The sequence below is a fragment of the Crocodylus porosus genome, unplaced genomic scaffold, assembly GCF_001723895.1.
Source record: "Crocodylus porosus isolate Cpor-Errol unplaced genomic scaffold, CroPor_comp1, whole genome shotgun sequence".
Lineage (NCBI taxonomy): Eukaryota > Metazoa > Chordata > Crocodylia > Crocodylidae > Crocodylus > Crocodylus porosus.
The window spans coordinates 95651297-95672913 of NW_017728886.1; the positions used below are offsets into that span (position 1 = coordinate 95651297).

Sequence of the window (21617 nt, forward strand, 5' to 3'; positions counted from 1 at the left end):
ATATTTCCTAAGGAAAAAAATAAGGGAACATGTTGGAATTTCAGAAAGTGGGTTGGCATTTTCTTGAGCATTGTCTTTACTTGACTGTGGACTAAGGAAGTAACACTTAAATATCAAGTGAAATTGCAGAGGAAGCATGACCTCTGCCTTTACCTGTGAACCAAAAAGCCTTGTTATTATTTTTAAACACATTTCTTCCTGAAACTAAAAGCCTAATTTACAGAAATGAAAGCTCTTCTCTTGGTTAATAAAATAGAATAGTATTTACCTTTTTCTAGCATTGTAATGCAGAAGATGTCTTCAAATAGTGTGTTAGAATTGTTTGAATAATAGTATTCTCTGAAATCAGAAGAAAAGTCAATTGAATTTCCTTCATATGGAGCTGAGGTTATGACATCCACCATTTTGTGGAATGTCATTGTGCAAATTCAGTGTAAATGTATGCATATTCACTTACCAACACATGGTACATTAATCAGTATCTTCAGTGTCTTTATAGTTTTAACAGGAGTGGAGAAAATTAGTTGCACTGAAATGGAATGATTTCCAATGCACACGTTTGAAGATAAAGATGAGATTTTCTTACTGTTCATTACTTTTAGCAATACAAGACTTTGAATACAGGTCCTTCCATGTGAACGGGCAGTACATACTTCTGTTTGAAACTCCTATTTTTCTACAAGAAAAAAGTCATAATCTGGGAAAAAATATAGGAATAAAATGGGGACCCTTTCCTTAATTCTATTAGTATGTTTACTAAAACTGTCAAATGTATGATTCAAATTATAGAGCATGATGGATAATTTATTAGAATAATCAGCCTTTTACTATGACAGAGAAAGGCCAGAGTAAAAGGACCTCAGATACACGGTTTTCACAGTGTAACAACAATACATTCATGTCTGTTTTAAGACCACAGACATGCATTGGAACTGGATTTTTACATTTATCAAGCATTGTGAGGGACAGAAAAGCTCCATTAATGCTGGCAGCTTGGCTTTTGTGTGTGTCACCATTTCTGTGCCCTATCTTTGAATTCTCATACTACCTTTTCAGCTAAGACCCTTTTGTGTTCTACTCAGTGCCTGATCATTATTATAGTGAGACGAGGATAAGATAACTTCATGACATTCAGACTACAGAATGGAAACACTCACATTAGAACATAGTAGAATATATTTTTCATGGTTTCTCAAAGAGAAAAAAATACTTGTTGACCAGTCCACCCAATCTGTTAAATTTCACCCAATGTGACAGCCAAGTGAACAGGAAAAAATGCACATAGGTCAGGAAAACTCTCATATAGCAATACTGGTAGAAAATGCATGCAAACATTGGGACATTTTGCATTTTGTTTCAAGCAGGAAAGTGCAAATGTATTTCCCCTTGGTAGAAAGCTTAAGAACGGACCAGGAGGATTCATCCCACTCTTGCCCTCTGCAAGGGTTTATGGGATTGTAGAGTGGATTCATTTTCAAATCAGGCAATACAACTGTATCGCAACTCATATGAGCAGGCCATGCCATCCTCTGCCAGCACCTATAGCAAGGGTGGGCAAAATGCCGCCTGTGGCACGCAGGCCAGATGTGGCCCACTAAGCCATTCTATCTGGTCTATGGGGCCCCTAAAACATTTAGAAAATTAATATATATCTGCTTCTGGCTGCCTGTCACGTGGCCTTCAATGGCTTGCCAAAACTCAGTAAGTGGCTCTCTGCCCAATATAATTGCCCACCCCCCACAGCTTTTCAGACTGTGCTAGCCAATGTGGGTCCGAATACATGAGAGAATCAGATTTCTTATGCACTTGCTGTTACCCATGCTTTGATTTTATCTGTAGATGCTGGCAGAGATGAGTTTGAATATCAGGAAAAACATCACTGTTAGAACAGTGAGGCAGTAAAGTAGACTACCTAGGGAAGTTGTGCACTCTCAAGTTATGGACATCAATGGAGTTGTTCAAGAAGAGGTTGAACAGCCATTGGTTTAGGATGATCTAAGCATAGCTATTTCTATGTTTTCCTAGGGTATTTCCCATGCTTCTGGGCTTTGATAGTTGCTGTACGGGGCTGGGAGCAACTTTTTTCCCACCTTCCTTCTCCTACAAGTGACAGGGGTTTTTTGGTATTCCTCAGAGGCATCAGGTCTTAGCTGCAGTTTTTGACTAGAGTGTGCCAGTGCTGTTGCTGAGACTTAAATCCAGAGGTTTTGGGCTAGGAGGTCTTTTCTTTCTGCTCAGGATCAAACCAATCACCATATTTGTGGTAAAGACAGAATTTTTGTCCGTGGTCAGATAGGTATGGACTATGAGGGTTTTTACCTTCCTCTGTAGTGATGGGGTTGGGCAGGAAAGGAGTGTGGTCCTCTTCCTGGGACATACATTAACAATCTTTACAACAGCAGGGCTTAGGCTGCCATAGTCCCCTGCATTACTGGTGGCAAGTTAGAGTGTTAAGTCTTGTTCTAGCAAAATGCCAGTCATGCATGGGGGGGGGGCGGGAAAGGGACCCCATTATCTGGTTCTGTGCCCTCTCCTCACTGCTCTGGGTCCTGCCCTGCTGCCCACCCTATGCCACCCTGGGTCTTGCTCTGCTCCCCCACCGTCCTGCTGCTGCTCCAGGTCCAGCCCTGCTCCCCCTTCTCCTGCTACTGCTCTGGGTCATGCCCTACTCCCCCTGCCACTCTGGGTCCAGCCTCACTCCACCCCTGCTCCCCAGTGCTGTGTGTGCGGGGGTGGGATAGTGAGCAGCCCTGGGGTGTGGCACAGGGCATGTGGAGGGGTATGGCATATGGCTGGGCAGGAGTGGTGGCAAGTGCCACAGAGTGTGGAGCAGGGGAATGGCCATGGCAGTGGGGAACATCTGTTAGCTGTAGGGGTGTGATATAGGGAGCAGCCCCAGGGTGTAGCATAGGGTGTGCAGGGAGGTGTGCCATGATGCTGTGTGGGAGGGGTGTCAAGTGGCCATGGGGCATCGAATGAGAAGCCTGCTATGTGGCATGGGGACCAGCCATGGGGTGTGATGCAGAGCACGCTGGAGGCATGGCACATGGGGGGGAGTGTGTGGCCATGAGGCATAACGTGGGGAATAGCCACAGCATGGAGAGTGTTTGCTGGCTTTGGCCATGCAGCATGGGGCTTGGCCCTGCGTTTTGGAACAGGGCACATGGGGGGACATGGCGTACAGATGTGCAGCAGAGGGGATGAATGGTGCAAGGACCAGCCAAGGCAGGTGAACTCCAACCAGCTGTGGCCGCATGGCTTGCAGCATAGCCCTGGGCCAACTGTGGCAGAATGTCTGAGGGGTGAAGTGCGTGAAGGGGTGGCGGGTAGTGCAGGTAAGGGTGTGTGCGGGGGGATGGAGCATGCAGGGGTGAGAAGTACCCCATGGATGTGGGGAGGGGCACAGCAAACAGCTGCAGTGTGCCACACAGGAAGCAGGTGTGAGAGGTGTTCCCCACCCCACAGCTGTGTGCTGCAGCTAGTGGGCACTGCCCATGACCTATGCCCCTCGGGGGCTGCCTTTGGCCAGGAAGCCCCCCCACACACACTATGCCCCTTCTGTCCCACAGCCAGAGGGCACTCCCCATGTAAGTGGTATGGCACATGCCCACAGGGTGCCATGAGGGGAGCAGGCATGGAGGGTGCACCCTGGCCCGCAGCCATGTGCTACAGGTGGCAGGTGCTGCCACCACTCTGCACACCCGCTCCCCATGGAGCACCCTGTTGCCACGTGCCATGTCTCCTCTATGTGCCCCACTGTTTCCAGGTGGCAGGTCCTCCCAGTGTGGGGGGCAAGGCACTCAGGGTGCATGTCATGCATGGGGGCATGGCACGCTGGTTGCGGCTATGGGCTGTAGCCAGCAGGTGCTGCCAATGCCCCACTGCCCCTGTGACACACTGCAGCCACATGCCACACCCCCCTCGCGGCCACAGCCAGCAGGCACTCCCCATGCAGGGGGGGAGCAAGGAGCATGGGAGGATGTGATGCGCAGCCTCATGATGCTGCATGGGGAGTGGGCAGGGGGGCATGCCCTGCACCGCGGCCATTTCCTGCAGTCAGCGGCTGCCTCCCCCACTCAATCCCTGCAGTGCTGCCTGTGGCTGTGTGCCACCTGCCCCTGCGTGGCCTCAGTCCACAGCTCCCTGCACAAACATAAGTCATACCCCCCTATGGTCACAAGCCATGCTTCCCATGACAGCGAGCCACACCTCCCACATGACTCGTCCCCTCCCTCCCACCCCGCAGTGGGGAGCACAGCCTGGCCCCAACCACCTCTGCTTTCACCTCTGCCTTTCTGTCTCTCTGTCTGTCATAAGGCTCCAGCCTGCACATGCACAGTTGGCCTGGAGTGTTATGGACAGACAGACAGGAGTGGTAAGGCTTTTATTATATTAGAAATGTGACAGGGTTGTCTATAGTTTTGCTAAGAGGTTAGACAATAGTTTTGTATACGATGGTTTAGGTAGGGATGATCCTGCCTCAGGCCAGGGTTTGGACTAGATTACCTTTGGAGGTTCCTTCCAGCCATATTTCTCTGATTGTGCATTTTCAGCACATTGCATCATTGGTCACTTTCTCCATGTCAAGAGGAGTATGTTGCTTATGTGACCATTCATCGCATTGACATGAATTAGAGGCAAAATAATTTAAAGTACTCTACCTAGTAAAATAAATAACCTCTCTAGATGTCTTTCTGAGCTATTTTTATCCTGAACATAAACCAGAAGAAATAATTTGGGTTTTTCATCAGAAAGTATATCATTTTTGGTTTTGCCTTTCTATCAGTTTTGCATTGGGGCCATCTCTGAGACTTTCTAGAAAAAGTACAGATAATCTGTGGATGTCTCTACACTGCATAATGCTGAGTTTATTCTAAATGAAGATGATGGGTTAGTAAACACAAAGTAGTCACATCAGCATGGAGTTCCATAAGGACAAGAGTTCCCAAGCTTGCAGAGAGGTGTTAGACAGCTTTCAGCAAGAGTAAAGGAGTTTGCCAGGCAGTAGCTGTATTACGGACCAGAGCCTGCAGGCAGACTATGGTATTGGACGGAGATAGAAAACATATAACAAAAGTCCTAGGTATGATGTGGTCCAAGGAACTGGACTGAGTTTTGAGCTATCCTCATGACTCTTCAGGCCCCTGAATTAAGACCCAGTAAATAGTGTATGCTTCAGTCTCCCCTTCTCAACCCACAACCCGCGTAAGAGATATTTTGATGCATCCTATCAGGGGAATGTGAGATATGTTGCATCAAATAACTGGATTAGCAGTATACACCAAGAGAGACTGTGAACCAGAAAGGACTGTTAGGACATTATTAGCCTACTGAAATTGTTAGCTGCATGTAGAAGGTCTGCGTGAACAGCTTGGAGACACAGGTGAGGAGTACACACATCTTGACTTAGCATACTCGGATATCTCTTCATTGTACTTTGAAAAGATTGGGAAGTGTAAGTATATCTTGCATTTTAGTAGCAGTTCAAAAATAGAACTGCTACTAAAATAGAGCAGTTAGAATAGAGAAGTTAGCAGAATATAGCCTTCACCTCTTATTTCATAATACTTATCTATTTGTAACATTTTTTTTCCATGCACATGAATAAAATAAGGTCTCTTCACCCTCTGTATAGAGACATCTGAACATATAACTCTGCTGACACTGCTCTCACCAATGCTCTGAATTAGAAATAGATCTGTTATGACTGTAGAGAGTTGGAAGGGCATAAAGCATATAAAAGTTATCTCCCCAGTAAAAGCATTCTCAGTGTTTAATACTTTTAAGGTTGATCAAACAAACCATGGAGATTAGCCTTGAATAGTTCACTATCTTATATGCAGAATGAAGTACTAAGTGGACAGAAGGATAATAATGCAACACAAGTCATATTTGACAGGTGACTAAGACAATAGAAATATCAGATAAAAAACTTAAAGATTGCTATGATGCTGCCTCTGGGCTCTTTTTATTTTTTCATTTTAGGAAAAATTAGGGATGAAGCACTTCAAAATATGTTTTATTTTGTTCTCTTGTTTCTGAAAAGTCTATGGATGTCTCTAAGGATGGTAAAGAACAGAATTAGCAAAAGTATGTTCTGTGCTGATAATACTTGGAATTAGGCCTGTGTGAATAGGGAACTATTCAGTTTGTATTTGGCTGATTTGGATGCCAGAGATTCAATTCAGAGATCTGAATAATTTTTCTGATTCGATTTGGTCAGATAGCTTTGGAAGATTCCAAGCCTATTTGGATATTCAGCCATAGGGGAATCAGTGAAATATCTATGACTTCGTTGTTTTTTGGTCGATTCAGATGAAACTTGCAGAGATGATAGCCCCTGCTGAGAGCATGAAGTCTACCTTGTTTCAAGGTGATAGGTGATGGGGTTTCTGGGAAACTGCACATCAAAATCCTGAAAGCAAAACTTATGTCACGTGTGTGTGTTAAGCCACAGTGGGGTGAAAACTGCAGGGATGGTAGCCCCTGACCAGGCTACAAAGCCTGTCAAGTTTCAAGGACATAGGTGCAGAGGTTTCTGAGAAACTGTACCTCAAACTGCTGACAAGCAAAACTCGTGATGGGTGACACTGCATGTGTGTTAAGGCGCAGCGGTGAAAACTGCAGGCCTGCTGGGCCCTGCTGTGGCCACAAAGCCTGCCAGCTATCAAGGTGCAGAGAAGTGGGGGTTGGGTTCTGGGGCCCTGTACCTCTAAGTGCTAACAGGCAAAACTTGTGACATGGGTGCTTGTGCGACTGTGTCTGTCTTGGGGCATGGTTGGCAGGGTGGAAACTACTGCATGCCTGGCTGCTAGGCCCTGTTGCAGCCACAAAGCCTGCCAGCTGTCAAGGAGAGAGGTGCAGGGGGAGTCTGGGTTCTGGGGTCCTGCACCTCTGGCTGCTAACAGGCAAAACTCATGACATGCGTGGGTGACACTGTGTGTGTGTTTAGGTGCACCCTTCTTGGTACTGGGGTCTCTGCACAACATGGCAGTGTGCCCCAGTGAGGCCTTCTCCTCCCCCACAGCCTCAGTCTAGTCCACCACTGTAAATGATGTCAGGTCAAAATAACTTAGCTGGCTCAACACCGGATGTCTGGCAGGTTGCAGTGTGTCACAGTTCCACTGTCTAATCTATGTTGAGTTTATGAGTTTCTATACCTAGGCGGCTGATAAAGTGAAATTCATAGGCCTGGCTCTGAAAAGTGGTTGGTACATTCAAACAAGAACCTAACCTCATCACCAAAACAGAAGCCAACTTCCAACAGCCCAAAACACAAAACCTGGCAACCAGTACCCCCACAAACTGTACACCAGAATCTATCAAAGACAGCAATACCCAAATACCTGTGAAGTATTCCTCACCAAAAAAACACACTGCCTCCAGTCTCTCAGGCCTGATCCTGAGAAGGAACAAATTACAAACCACTTTTCACAGCCGAGCCTATGAACTTCACTTCATCAGCCTCCTAGGTACAGAAACTCATGGACTCAGTATAGATTAGACAGTGGAATTGTGACACACTGCAACCTACTGAACATCTGACTCCCTAGGCATCTCTGCACTTTTACCTGTGCTGCTACATCCCCCTTTTCCCCCACCCCAGCCAGTCCCTCACCCCATGATGCCTCCATTTCCATTTTCACTGACCGGCTTTCTTGCCTGCAGTGTGTGCCAGGCCAGCCTCTAGCGATTTGATTCAGATTTGGAGATTTGACCTCCTTATTGGGCTGAATCTTCTCCAAATGGAATTGCAAACTGAAGCTTCACACAGCCTATGAATCATGTATAGTTTTTTGCACACCTAACAGCTAATAGGACAAGTCAGCGCACAGCAGTCATAAAAGGATTTTGTAGCATCCTACAGTGCCACAGCACCCTGGCTGAGAATCACTGCATTAGTCTAAGAGCATAAGGAGTGCCATAGTGAATCAGACCAATGATCCATCTAGCCCAATATCCTGTGTCTGAGCATGGCAATCCTAAATACTTTACAGCAGTGGTGCTCAACATTTTTTGCTTGGTGTACTGGATGGGCAATGCCCAGTCTACCTGCAGGCTGTATCTGGCTGATGGTCCTGATCTGGATCTTGGGATAGGTGCAGTGAGCCCCATCCGGCCACACAGAGTCATTTTAAGGGGCAGCCCAGCTCCAACCCAGTTCAATAGGAAAGAGGGTTTAATCCAACCCTGACCTGGTCCTGCAGGGAAGGGGGCTTGACCCATCCCCAACCTGACCCTGTGGGAGGGAGGAGGCATGCTTGTCCCCATCCTGCTTTGGTGAGGGGGCCAGGGCATGGCCTGGCCTCAACCCAGCCCTGCAGTGAGGAGAAGTGGGTATAGCCCAGTTCCATTGGAGGGAAGTGGGCACAACTACTGCTTGGGGTTTGGGAATTTGGCAGATGTGAGGGTGGCTATATTAATGGCCATTACTGGCAAATGTCCTGATGTGCGTGGAGTCCCAAGGATCAGATGTGATGGCTTTTCAGGTCACTTTTGGCTTGTGGGCCAAGGGTCGAGCACGCCTGCTTTAGAGCAATTAAGCCAACCTTTTTTGTAAGGCTTACAACAAGGTAAGTTTCACATCTCCCCTGAGTGCCACTGATCCCCTTCCCCTCCCTGCTCTGTTGCCCTTTGTTCTGGTTCCTGCTCTATTGGTTGCTGTTTTCCCTGCTTCCTTCCCAGTCTGTTGCATGCCACACACAGGGATTGCAAACTTTGGGTACTCGAAGGGCCCTTGTGGCACATGTGCTGGAGGTTGGCCACTCCTGCTTTAGAAGGCGAGCATATGAACAGGGCATATCTTGAGCGATCCATCCCTGCTGTACCCCCTGACATCATTGACATAATTGATTTGCCATAATTGATTTAGGGATATCAAAAGATATATTTCTTACAGTTCTGTTTAGTAGGTATTAATGGGCCTAGCCTACATGCATTTGTATAATCTCTTTTATAAACCAGGCTATGCTATCTTCATCTATAGTGGAGGCAACGAGTTCCTCAAGTTAACTATGCATTGCATAAAAAGTACTTTCTCTTCCTTATTAAACCTCTCTCCTGCTAATTTCAGTTGATGTTCCCTAGTCCTAGTATTCCAAAACTCATATATCCCCCTCAGCCTTCTCCTTTCTAAAATAGGAGTCCTAGCCTTTTTAGTCTCTTTACCCTGATCATCTTCGTAGGCCTTCCCTGTACCTTTTTACATTCTTTTTGAGACCAGAGCTGCTTTTCATTGTACATAATTCTCTTAGAACATCAACTTAACGTGCAGTGATGACCAAAAAAGACAATAAACTTTGGGTAATAAAACATTAAGGAAGGAATTGAAAAAACAAAACAGTCTGGAATTGATTATATTCTGGTTTGCTATATGATAGAGTAAGAGGGCATTGGTAGCCATTTTTTTCATTTTATTTTAAATATATATGTTCTTAACTGAACAATAAATGTCAGTAATGTATCAAGGTCAAAGCCAAGGTCTCTTCTTGAGTTAATGGGTACAAAACTACTATCTTTTAAAAAGTTTCATCCATTTTCACCAGTTGAAAATTTTAGAATACTAGTCATGAATTGCCATCACTTGGATCAGTACATTAGCATTCAGTCTGATCTATCAAAACTAATTATAAGGAAAATTGAGGTTTTAGGAACTGTAATTCTGTTTTGAAGAGTACTTCCAGCAGATGTCCCCTTTCTCAGTTTCCCAACATATTTAAACGCTTACTTTATTTTGATTTTTTTCTTGTTATTCATTAAACAATCCTTTCTCTGCGTCTATAATAACAGAAACATCCATTTATTTTTGTTCAATCAATGTGCCTATCTCCAGAGTTTTAGTTTCAAAGTAATACCCTTTTAAAATAAATTCAAAATTTGATGGGCTACAGGTCATTACATTGTTAATTTGCATTTGAAATGAGTGTTCCCTAACATTGAGCAAGTGGTGTATGCTAGTTGCAGCATCTCCTTTTTTTCCCCCTTTCTCAAAGTTATTTAGGAATCTTGTGAAGTCATTTATAGGAAAAAATAAGGGCAGCAAAGTAGAATATAATATATAGAATGATCAGATGAAATAGATTACTCTTGAATGCCCCCAAAACACGTGCAAATAAAGATTGCAGTTTTCTATTTGTCTGATTTGTATGATTGTGTTCTTTTTTTCTGTGATGATGAGTTACCTCAGCTTACATCCACTATCATAAATGTGGACTTTATAAGATGCAATTCCTATCACCATTTTCTTTTTCCATGATTGTGACAGTGCAGTTTTAACTTGTTTCATTCTGGAAGAATGCCCACTATGCTCTAGTCATCACAATTCAGTTCAAGGGAGTAATGAATATCCGTATATGTATTTTTAAATTATAAGCCATCTGAAGTTACAAAATCATGAATAGGACATTTTAAATGTTCTCTGATACCTAAAAACTTTGTTTATTGTAAAAAATGTTTTTTACAGTTTGAGTTAGAGCCTGGTTTAAAAAAAAAAGCCAATGTTTTCCCCTTCAGTTTTTCCCCTTTGAAATTTGAGATCTTATATTAATAGAATATTTTTTTTTTTTTAATAGAATATCAACATGACTCAGGGTGAACTATCAATGTTCTTAAAGTAAAATTAGTTTTCTGTGCATAAAAGAAAATGAAAGAGATCTTTGCTCTCTAAATGGCATATTTTGTTTTTAAAAATGCTTTGCAAATATATATTATGCCGATAATTAATCTGACAGATCCTTCCTGTACATGGCGTGCCTGACCAAAACTAACTAACAAAATGTTTCCAAGTGATGTATTATTGTCATATCTGCCTCCCCTATTTATGTTGAATAGTACTTTGCAAGTACTTTAAATCAGCATGTTTAAGGGTGGCAATTAGCCCTATTATTTTAGACAATGTATTGGAAAATCAAAGGGTCTCCCTTAGCTCTCATCATCTTTTGAATTCACCAGTTCTGCTGTCACTCATCCTCTCATACCTTTTTGAGCTACAGCTCTTAATAACAAGTGTGCTTTAATAACATCCTTAGGTTGTGACCCTGCACGTTTATAGATATACAAGGACTTGCTGCTAAAATGAGTGCACGGAAGTGACAAAAAAGAGCATTCATTAAAACAATAAGTTATTACTAGAGTTAGTTTGTGCTATGAATTCCGTCTACTTCATGAAAGGTTAAGGTTGTTAAAATCCTTTGTGCATGGGGAAAAAAAACATTTTTTAATGTATTCCTATGAATTATTTGACTTTTCTGATGTATCACATTATATTTTGGAAACAGGTTACTTGCGTTATATGGTAGCATACTGTGCAACTAGGTATTATGAGAACTGGTTATGGGATGTGAATGAAGAAAAAGTTGTTTGTTAAATGCAGTATGTTTCATTAGCAAGGTAGAAAATAAAATATTTGGAACTGGTTTTCATTTGGTAGCTTGCTATGAAGTATTGGCAGTAATGAGAACTCATGAACAAATCAGTACTTTCCCACTATACAAAATGCCAGACCAACCACACTTTTGGTATGACATGGTATCTTACCAGCTTACTGTAAAATGTTTGTTATGATTGTTTGGATTGGAGCCCTGTAAGAAAAAGCCTACTTAAAAAATGTAAAACCAATGTCAAAAAAAGCCAGCTGGATGCTTGAAACAAGCTGTGGGTATGTGCAGACATTCACCACGCCTGATCAATGATCATGCAGCTTATGTTTAGCCATGTGATCATAATTTAGGAGTGGCTTGCGCACACATTCACTGGTGCCAGGAGCCATACCAGTAACCCAAGGTACTAACTAGGGTTGGGGTAGGTGAGATTGGGGGAGACTGGCAGGTCCATGCAGGCGGTTGTCCATCCAGGTCCATGGGGGGTTGGGTCATTAAAAATAGCCCAATCAGGTTTGGGGAGGGAGGAGGAAGAGTACAGTCCTGGGGCTTAGGTGAGTGGCTGAGCTTTTCCAGCCCTGGGGCTAAATTCTGAACATGTGCAGACTTTCAGTACATAGGGCTAACCTGTTCCTCATCTAGGTTAGTTCTCCTCAGGTGAACTATCTTTTATCCTGTCAGCCATTTTTGCCCAGTTTAACTTCCCTGAACATCTGTACTTATCAGCACTTAGATAGACCTTAGCCTAGTTAGGAGTGATGTAAATGTAACATCTTTCCTGCCAGGCAAGGAAGGTAAGCTTATGTTAGTTTAAGGATTTGGGGTGGATGCTTTTCTTTTTCCTTTCTTTCTTTCTTTTTTTTAAATGGAATTGTGATGTCTCTAACCTTTGTGTCTAAGCTTTTCCTCTTGACAGAACTAGTTTTTGAATGAGGCTACTCAGTGAACTGTTTTGTTCCCCCTTCCCCTCCCCAAGTTTTCCTTCTCCTTTACTTGTAAATTTAAATTCATAGACCTAATGCCTTGCAGATGTTATTAAATGGAAAACAAATAGTTTTAATTCAGTTCTAGCAAAAAAGTAAAAGGCTATTCCTTTGACAGTTAAATTTAGAGTTGGGAATGATGCCGTGTATTCTTTTAAGTAATTTTTTACTTTCATTTTTAATCAAATAAAAATTTGGCAATTCCAAACATATATTTATACTGGTGGTGGTAATGATAAGTACATAATAATTTATATTTAGGCCAGGGTTATCCAATTGGTGGCCCTCACTTCCACCTGGCTGCTGATACACCTGTCAGTCTGGCTTCAGGGGCAGCTGGGAGTTTTGAGCTCCTCTTTCCTCTGGTTACCATTACCTGACCTAGCACACAGGGTGGTGCAGTGCAGCCCGCAGTGTTGGGGTAGTCAGCAACCCAGAGTGCCTGTGCACCGTGCTGCTGGGGAGAAACTGCAGGATGCTTCAGGTAACCTCTACTGGTGTATCCCCAACTGGTGTGGTCCATGGGGCATGAAGCCCCCAGCTTCCTAGAAGTTGGATGGCCTTGATGTAGACCATTGTATTTTCATGTTCAATCTGAATCAGGCTGGTGTTATACTAGGCTGTGTTTAAAACTTGTATGATGCACTTGGAACAGATGTAATGGGGGAAAAAAGTAACACACTGAAAAAATTTCCTTATTTTCTTTTCTTTCTAGGCTCTGGACTCAATGATGGGCAGTGGCACGAAGTCCGGTTCTTAGCTAAAGAAAATTTTGCTATGCTCACCATTGATGGAGAAGAAGCCTCTGCAGTTAGAACCAACAGTCCTCTGCAAGTTAAAACTGGGGAGAAATATTTCTTTGGAGGTAAAAATGAAGTACAAGTATCTCTCTTTGGTGTTATCTTTTTCTTAACTTCCACGGATAAAATGGAGACTAGGGTAAAACTTATTTTTAGCAACAACCTTCACTCTAAACAAATTAACATGGATCATGACTGTCAAAAAAGAAGGAAAGTTTCAACTCAGCTTTATTATAATGTTAAAGACCTTTATACCCCTACATGCCTAGATACTCTTAAGGGAGATCTTCTGGCTTTCTAAGTGAGTTCCCAAGTGCACCTGTTGCCGTATTTAAGTCTGTTGGTAAAGCTGCGGTCTATAAGCAGAAACCTTCAGTGAGGTTCACCCACAGGTGGTTTCACTTTATTTGAAACATCCTGGAGGCCAGTTTCTAGAAAGTTTTTTTGTGCGGTTCCACTAACTAGTGTGGAATGGGGAGAGAAACTGACCTGTCTCTTCCTTTTCTAAGACCTATGATCCTAGAGAAATAGGGCTAGAAGGAACCTCCAGAGGTCATCTAGTCCAACCCCTTGCCTGAGACAGGATCATCCCTATCCAAACCATCCTATACAATCCATAATATAAACTCTATATAAAACTACCACCAATCCTGACACAGCACTCACCTAACACCTGCCACCAGTAAAGTGGGGGAAACATGGCAGCCAACATTCTGCTTCTGTGAAATGATGTTAATAGATGCTCAAGAAATCCTGGATAGATAGCCATGCTTGCCACTACAGAGGAAGGTAAAAACCTCCATAATCCATACTAATCTGACTAAGGATGAAAATTCCCTTGTGACTCCAAATATGGTGATTGGCTTGACCCTGAGTGAAAAGACAAGACCTTCTAGCCAGAAACCTCTCGATTTAGGTCCAAGCAGGAACACTGGTACACTCTAGTCAAAATCCCTAGCCTTGGCTGCAATTCAGACACAATGCCTTTGAGAGAGGTTAAAAAAACCCCTGACACTTGTACCAGAAAGAGGGAGGAGGGGGAGGGAAAGGATGTTGCTCCCAGCCCCATCCAGCAAGCAGCAAAGTCCAGAAGCATGGTAAATACCTATAGAAGAACATAGGCATATCTATGCCTAGATCATCCCAGACCAATGGCTGTCCAACCTCTTCTTGAACACCTCCATTGATGGAGGGTCTACAAGCTGAGAGCCCACAACTTCCCTAAGCCATCTATTCTACTGCCTCATGTTTCTAACAGTGAAAAAGTTTTTTTCCTGATATCTAATCTAAACTTACTTTGCTGCAACTTCAACTTATTGGTCCATGTCCTGTTCTCTGCAGCAGGAAAGAAAAAGTGGTTTCCCTCTTCTTTATGGCAGCCCTTCAGAAATTTCAAGACTGCTATCACGTCCCCTCTTAAGTATACCTTTTCTGTGCCTCAGCATGCCTAGTTCCTTCAGCCTCTCTTCATATGATTTGCTTTCCAAACCCTTTAGAATCTCTGTTGATAAAGACCTCTGGACCTTGTCTAACTTCTCCATGTCCTTTTTAAAATGTGGAGCCCGGAACTGCACACAGTACTTTAGATGAGGCCTAACCAGCACCGAGTAGAGAGGCACTATCACCTCCCTGCACCTCATGCTTTTAATAAGGCATCCAAAAACTGTGTTCATTTTTTGTAAAGCTGCAACACACTGCAGACTCATGCTGAGTCTGTGATATACAAAGACTCAAAGATACTTCTTCATAGTGCTACCATTCCGCCAGGTATCCCCCATTTTATATTTGTGTTTTGATTATTCCTCCCAAAGTGTAGCACATTGCATTTGTCCACATTTGACTTCATCCTGTTAGCTCTAGCCCAACTTTCCAATCTGTCAAGATCCTTCTGAGTTGTGCTCAGATCCTCCAACATGTTCACAATCCTTCCCACTTCCATGTCATTTGTAAACTTGCTCAAAAAGCTTTCTCTGACAGCATCCAAATTATTAATAAACACTTCAGACAGCACCAGGCCCAATACAGACCCCTGTGGGATTCTACTCAAAACCTCCTACAATTCTGAAATGGACCCATTAATAGTTACCCTCTGCTTCTGGCTATCTGTTGATGTTATAGTAGTTTTATCTAGCCCACGTGTCTCTAATTTGTTTATGAGAAGGTAACGTGGTCAAAAGCCTTGCTAAACTCAAAATACACTATATCCACAGCATTCCCATCATCCACTTAAGTAGTTACTTTGTCAAAAAAGAAGATAGAGTTTGTTTGACACTATTTGTTTTTCATAAATCCATGCTGGCTGCTTGTGAACAGTGTTTCTTCCTTGAGATGCTTAGAAATGGCTTTTTTAGGATATGCTCCAGTAAAGTCCCAAGTATTGAGGTGAGGCTAACTGGCCTGTAGTTCCCCCGGTCCTCCTTTTTGCTGTTTTTTAAAGAGGTGGGCTGTGTTGGCTTTTTTTTCAGTACTCTTTTACGTGGTCTGTCTCCCATGATTTCATGGAGATGCCAAGTACTCTGAGATCTCCTGTGCCGGTTCCTTCACTACCCTGGGTGAAGTTCATCTGGCCCTGCTAACTTGAATTCATTCAGAACTAACAAAAGCTCTCTGTCCATCTCTTTTGTTATCTCTTCCCTCAGCTTGCCCTCTTCCTTATCCAAATAATTCTTACCAGGTATCTGGCTTCCACTTACTTTTTTGTGCAGAATGAGGCAAAGTAGCTGTTGAGTAGATCTGCCTTCTTTGCATCTTCTGTTAGGAGTTCCTCCGGCTTATTAACAATGAACCCACAGTTAACAAGGCTGACCCTTTTTTCTAGACAACATACTTATAGAGTCCCTTTTTGTTGTGCTTGGCCTCCTCTGCCAGGTGCAGCTCATTCGTCATCTTTGACCTCCTGATTTTGTCCCTGCAGGTTCTTGCTGTTTCCTGGTATGCTTCCTTGGTGACCTGCCCATTTTCCACTTTCTGTATGCCTTCCTTTTTCCTAACTGAGAAATAACTTGCTCTTACCTGTTCAGGACAGAATTTAACCCTGTGCTTAACTTAAAGCACATATTTAAGTCCTCAAATCAATTAAATGTAAGCCTGGTGTCTATGGTCTTAACTGTCAGAAGTGTTACCCTGTAAAAGAATAAACATAAGTATGTATTAAAGTGCTTCTATAACAAGGGGCTATGTGGATAGAGTGGGAAGTCCATGTAATCAGAAGAACCAAAAGCAAAGCAGCATGGCATCCTCCCATGACATTCTGTGTGGCATCCAGAAGAAACAAACTGCAACCTAAATCTTTAGTTTAAGGTCTGAAAATCTCATTTATTTTAGATTAAATTTAGTGAATATTTGGCCATTGCATTTTTCACATACAGTAGACCCCCTAATTTACGCAAGTATTGTATTCCAGGGGAATTTCGTGTATGTTGAATCTGCACAAGTCGGGATAACTTTCCCTATAGGAAATAATAGAATAGTGAGGGGTTGCATACCCCAGACATACCACAGTCATGGCTTTCCCCCCCCCCCTTTTCTGGGTGGAATCGTCTTTGGGCAGCATGTCTAGCATCTCACCTATGCATCTTGAGATGCTGCTACCACAAAAGCAGCACAGCTCCACTTGATTCCGCCTACAAATCTTGTGAGGTGTTCATGTATATACGTGAATGATGTGCATCTCGAGGGGCATTTTTCAGTCTGAAACCTAATAAAAAATTGCATAAATGCAAGACACGCATAAGTCAGAATCGCGTAAATCGGGGGTTTACTGTACTTAGTGGACCGAGTATGCAGTAAGCAAAACTTCTACTGAGATCTGTAAATTAAATAATGAATACACTTTGTTTAGCTGGTTTTCTATAGAAATGCGCCATGTTTTGAGCTGGTCTTTAAAATTTATAAGCTGCAGAATTAATCATAGTTACAGTACTGTAAGTATATATAACATTACTCAGGAGACTGAAACATTCCTGAGATTATGATTTTAGTACCAAAGCCAGCAAAGGAAGAAGTTTCTTCCAAGGTTATTCTCATTTCATTATATCATCAGTGCAATTGTTTAAAATACATATAGAAATTAGTGTTTAAATAGTCCTATAAAAACTAATATACACTTAATTAAGAATAGAGTCTAAACCTCAGGATAATCATGCTATAATTCTGGGTAACCTGTATCCTCATAATAGTAATGATTATGCAGTTTAACATTAGAGATTTAAGCTTAGAATTGAACTGGCACTGGAGGATACTGTTGTTTCCTTGTCCATGGCAATAGCCACCTTGCCCAGCTTCCCTGTTAAATTCTGCTGATCCAGATACCAAGAGTCCATGCTGTGCTGTTGGTAGAAATAAGACAAAATATTTAACTTCTGGAAACTTTTAAACGTGCTTTATCTTTTGAAGTTTTTACTAAGAAACTGTTGAGAATCAAACAGACTGTAACTTCTAGACAGGTATAATTTCCTCTCCCACTCATCCCATCAACATTCAGTCTGATGCTTTTGATTGTAAAAGTGTTGACCTATTCTTTAGACTCCCTGCATCCTCACCTCCCCACTATAAAAAGGATTTACACAGGCTTCTTTCAGTGGACTGTAAGAATCAATTATGACTATGTTCCTAAATGATCTCAATGCTGATTTTGCTTTATAACAACTAGGGGTGCACCAATAGAGATTTTGGGGGCCGATACCAATAGCTGATATTTAAAGAGGGATATCAGCTGATGTCAATCTGATATCTGATATAGCTGCCTCCAAGTGGTAAGTCCAGTGTAGTGGATGGGGCAGAGGGGGGGCAGGTCAATGCTCCCTGTAGTGAGGGAGGGGGCAGGGGCAGGTGCTGCCCAGCTGGGGTGGGGAGGCATGGGGCGGAGGCAAGACTTGTGGGGTTGGGTGGCTCGCACCTCTACTTGCACCCTGGGAGAGCAAGGGGGGGTGCCCCCAGATCTGCATGGTGTGGGGCAGGCAGCATCTGTGGGGTGGAGCCAGAGCCAGTGCTGCACAGAGCCTTTCTCACTGGGGGCTGGGCTCAGAGCGGGCTCCAGAAGTGCTGGGAGATGGCTGCAGCCACCCCAGATTTCACCACAGCTCTGCTGCTAGCCCCATGTCACCGTCCGCTGCCCAGCGCAGCCCCTGCTGAATGCACTGCCTCCACCCAAGAAAAAGCCAGAGATGCACTGGGCAGCAACAACGGGAGCAGAGCTTTGGCAAAATTTGGGGTGGCACAGCCTCCTCTAGTGCCACCAGAGCCCACTCTGAGCACAGCCCCCAACAAGAAAAGCCCTGCACAGTGCTGGCTCCAGCTCCACCCTGCAGCTGCAGCCTGCCCCACATCACATGGATCCAAGGATACACTCCCCCCTGCTCTCCTGGGGTGCAAGCAGAGGTGGGAGTCACCCCCACCCAAAGAGCCACACCTCCATCCCATGCCCCTTGCCCCGCCCCTCCTGGGCAGTTCCTCCCCGCCCCTGCCACCTTCGTCACCATGGGGGGCATTGATCTGCCCCCACTATGCCTCTTCCATTGCCGTTCCCCTTCCAACTTACCAGCTAGAGGCTGCTGTTCATGCTGCCTGCTCTACTCCATGCTGCATGGTGGCTGCGCACAGCATGGGCATTTATCAGCCAAATTATTGGGCCCGATATAGACTATTTTCTTCATATCAGTACTGATCCGATATTGAACCGATGTATTGGTACACCTCTAATAACAGCTATATAAATTTCTGGCATTTAAGGGTGTGCACACTTGTGTGTGTATGTGTGTGCACATTCATATGTATTATACCTTTCATAGCTGTCCATGAAAAATCTCCAGGAAAAAATACATTTAAAGTTCTCTTTTAAATTCTGGAGATGGAAAATGTATTCACAAACTAATAGATGACTAACAAAATCATTATTGCTGTCTTTTGACAGCACTGGTATTTCAAATTTGGTAAGTGGAGTTGTTTGAAAGCCTTGCTAGAGAATTGAGTACCATAATTATAGGTATTGCTTTGTTGAGAGTTTAAACATTTATTTTTCAAGCTCATTTATATCACAAAAGTAGTATTCCAAAAGTTAACTTTGTTTATATTATTGCCACTTGCTTACACCCAACTTTAAAATATGTGTAGTGAACAGTGATCAGTATTTCTTTTTCCAATTGTCATCTCCAAAACATCTTTCTTTTAAGACATGTTCACTGCTGTAATGTTAGTTCCCAATTTAAATCTTCCCCAAATATATTTAACATGTTGTCACTGATTATTCTGCTGAACTTGTGTATGTAATATTTCTATAACTACCTGAACTGCTACTTGTTTGGATAATGTGTCATAAACTTCAGAAATGTATCTTCCTGTATTATTGTCATCTTATAGGAAGAGGAAGGGACCATGATGTAGTACTAGTCCTAAAATAGCTTGCCATATTAAGAATTTATTTCCATAATTTGCATAACATTTCCAGAAGTCTCTGATCATGCATGCTTTCCTGTCTTCATATATGCTTTATCCTTGAAAAACCTACATAGATATATTACAACTAATATGTTCCAGGCTTTCCCCAGTGTGATTTCAAAATAAGTATCTTTAAAAAAAAAAAATCTAGTATCTGGGTGTCAGTCAAGCAAATGCATAATGTTTATATTTTCTGTTGTGTTTATTAAGCAAAATTTTGACACTCCTGTTTCGGGACTGCAGTGCAGCATTTTTGCTGATACACATCATGGAATTTCAACAGCAATGTAATTGAAATAGTAAATTGCTTTATTGCAGAAAAGCCCACTAGAATGACCTTGTATTTTCAATAATGGCCATCAAGTTATGTCATTACTAAAAAGTAACATCATATTATTTCATGTGAATTTGCAAAGAAAAATCAGTCCACTTTCAACTGAGAATATGCATTTTGTTACAATAGCCTTCGCATTAAAAAACATTGTCTTTATATCAAGGGAGGCATTGTATTAACATGGGGAATCAATTAATATTTGGGTGGTTCCAAGTTGCTTCTATTGTAACGTAGTTGTGGCAATATCATAGCGTGTGAGGTTGCACTGAGGTGCAGTCATTGCTAGTTAAAAACATATCCCTTCTGCAAAGCTGATATTGGTTTCTCAATCTTGGCCTTAATTTGGATGGAAATTATTGTCCCTGACAGACAACTTAGCTACCAGGAGCACACGTCACAATTATGATTAATGTTTGGACAAAGAGGAATTATAAATAGGAATCTTTTGTAATTTCAGCCCCATGTAGCTAACATTTTTTGGTTTTAATGAATTGCATTACTCATAAGAGGTTTCTTTATTTCTCTGCTGAAGAATAAATTTCTGTCAGAGTACATGCTGTCTTTTTTCTCTTCCTCTAGTATTTCTCAGTTTCCCAGCAGATACTTAGATCATGTGAAGGGACAGACAAATGTATTCTTTTATCCAGATCTAAGTGTTAAGGAGAGCTGTGCCAGTGGTCGTGTGTGTGTCTATGTGACAACTATTTATTACCCTCAGACATCTCCTTTCCTTTCATGATGCCTTTCCCTTTCTTGTTATGCACTTGGGGTTTTGAATTTCCCGCCTCTGCTAACCTTTTAGTGAATAATATTAGTTCTGTTTCATGCAAACAACTGGAAGGAGGAGGGCAGAGGAAAGAAAATGAGCTGCAAAGTGAAGTGAAATCCATTAGCCTTGTTTGCACTATGGGAGATGAGATGTTTTCATCAAGTACCTTAAGCTTGCACCAAACAAAGTAGGTGTCCAGTGCCTAGAGGAAAGGTTTGAGTAGAAACATAATTTTGATTAATTCCAGTTTTACATCATTACCATCATCACTGCTTTCTCTTGTGGTCTAGCTTTTGCATAGAGAGTTTTAGTTCTAGTAGTAATACCTGCGTGAGAACAAAGCTATGCAGTGAGCATCCTTCAGTCCACTTGCTTCTCTCTTATTTTTTGACAAGCAAAGCTTTAGATGAATGGGCTATATGACAAGTTTCCTATGGGGACATTGGTTTGTAGCTCTACAGTAATTCTTTTCCTTCTGTATGAATGTACAAAAAGAACTGTAGATGAAATCTTATTTCTTCAGCAAGACTCATTTGTTTCTGAAAGCTGGGTTGATCTAATTTTCCCCTAGGGCATAGTAGGGGAGGCAGGAGGGAAAGAGAAGCAGAGAAACCTTCATCTAAGTTCAGTGCACTAGATGAATCAATATGTGAGTTCTTTCTTTTTGAAAATGTCAAGTGCATCTGCAAGTATGTGTGAAGTACAGACATACCTCATTTTATTGCGCTTCGCTTTATTGTGCTTCGCAGATATTGTGTTTTTTACAAATTGAAGGTTTGTGGCAACCCTGCGTCGAGCAAGTCTATCGGCACCATTTTTCCATCGGTTAGCATTTTTTAGCAATAAAGTATTTTTTTAATTAAGGTATGTACATTGTTTTTTTAGACATAATGCTATTGCACACTTAATAGACTACAG

The 21617-nt window shown here is 42.6% G+C and overlaps 1 protein-coding gene across 1 annotated transcript in view; it reads left to right on the plus strand.

Moving 5' to 3' along the window:
- CNTNAP2 (contactin associated protein-like 2) overlaps positions 1-21617 on the plus strand; it is a 1403431-nt gene that overhangs the window by 612107 nt on the left and 769707 nt on the right. Inside the window, exon 10 of the mRNA XM_019535795.1 lies at positions 13077-13226. Within this exon, the coding sequence (XP_019391340.1) occupies positions 13077-13226 (150 nt within the window). The remainder of the gene's footprint in view (positions 1-13076; positions 13227-21617) is intronic.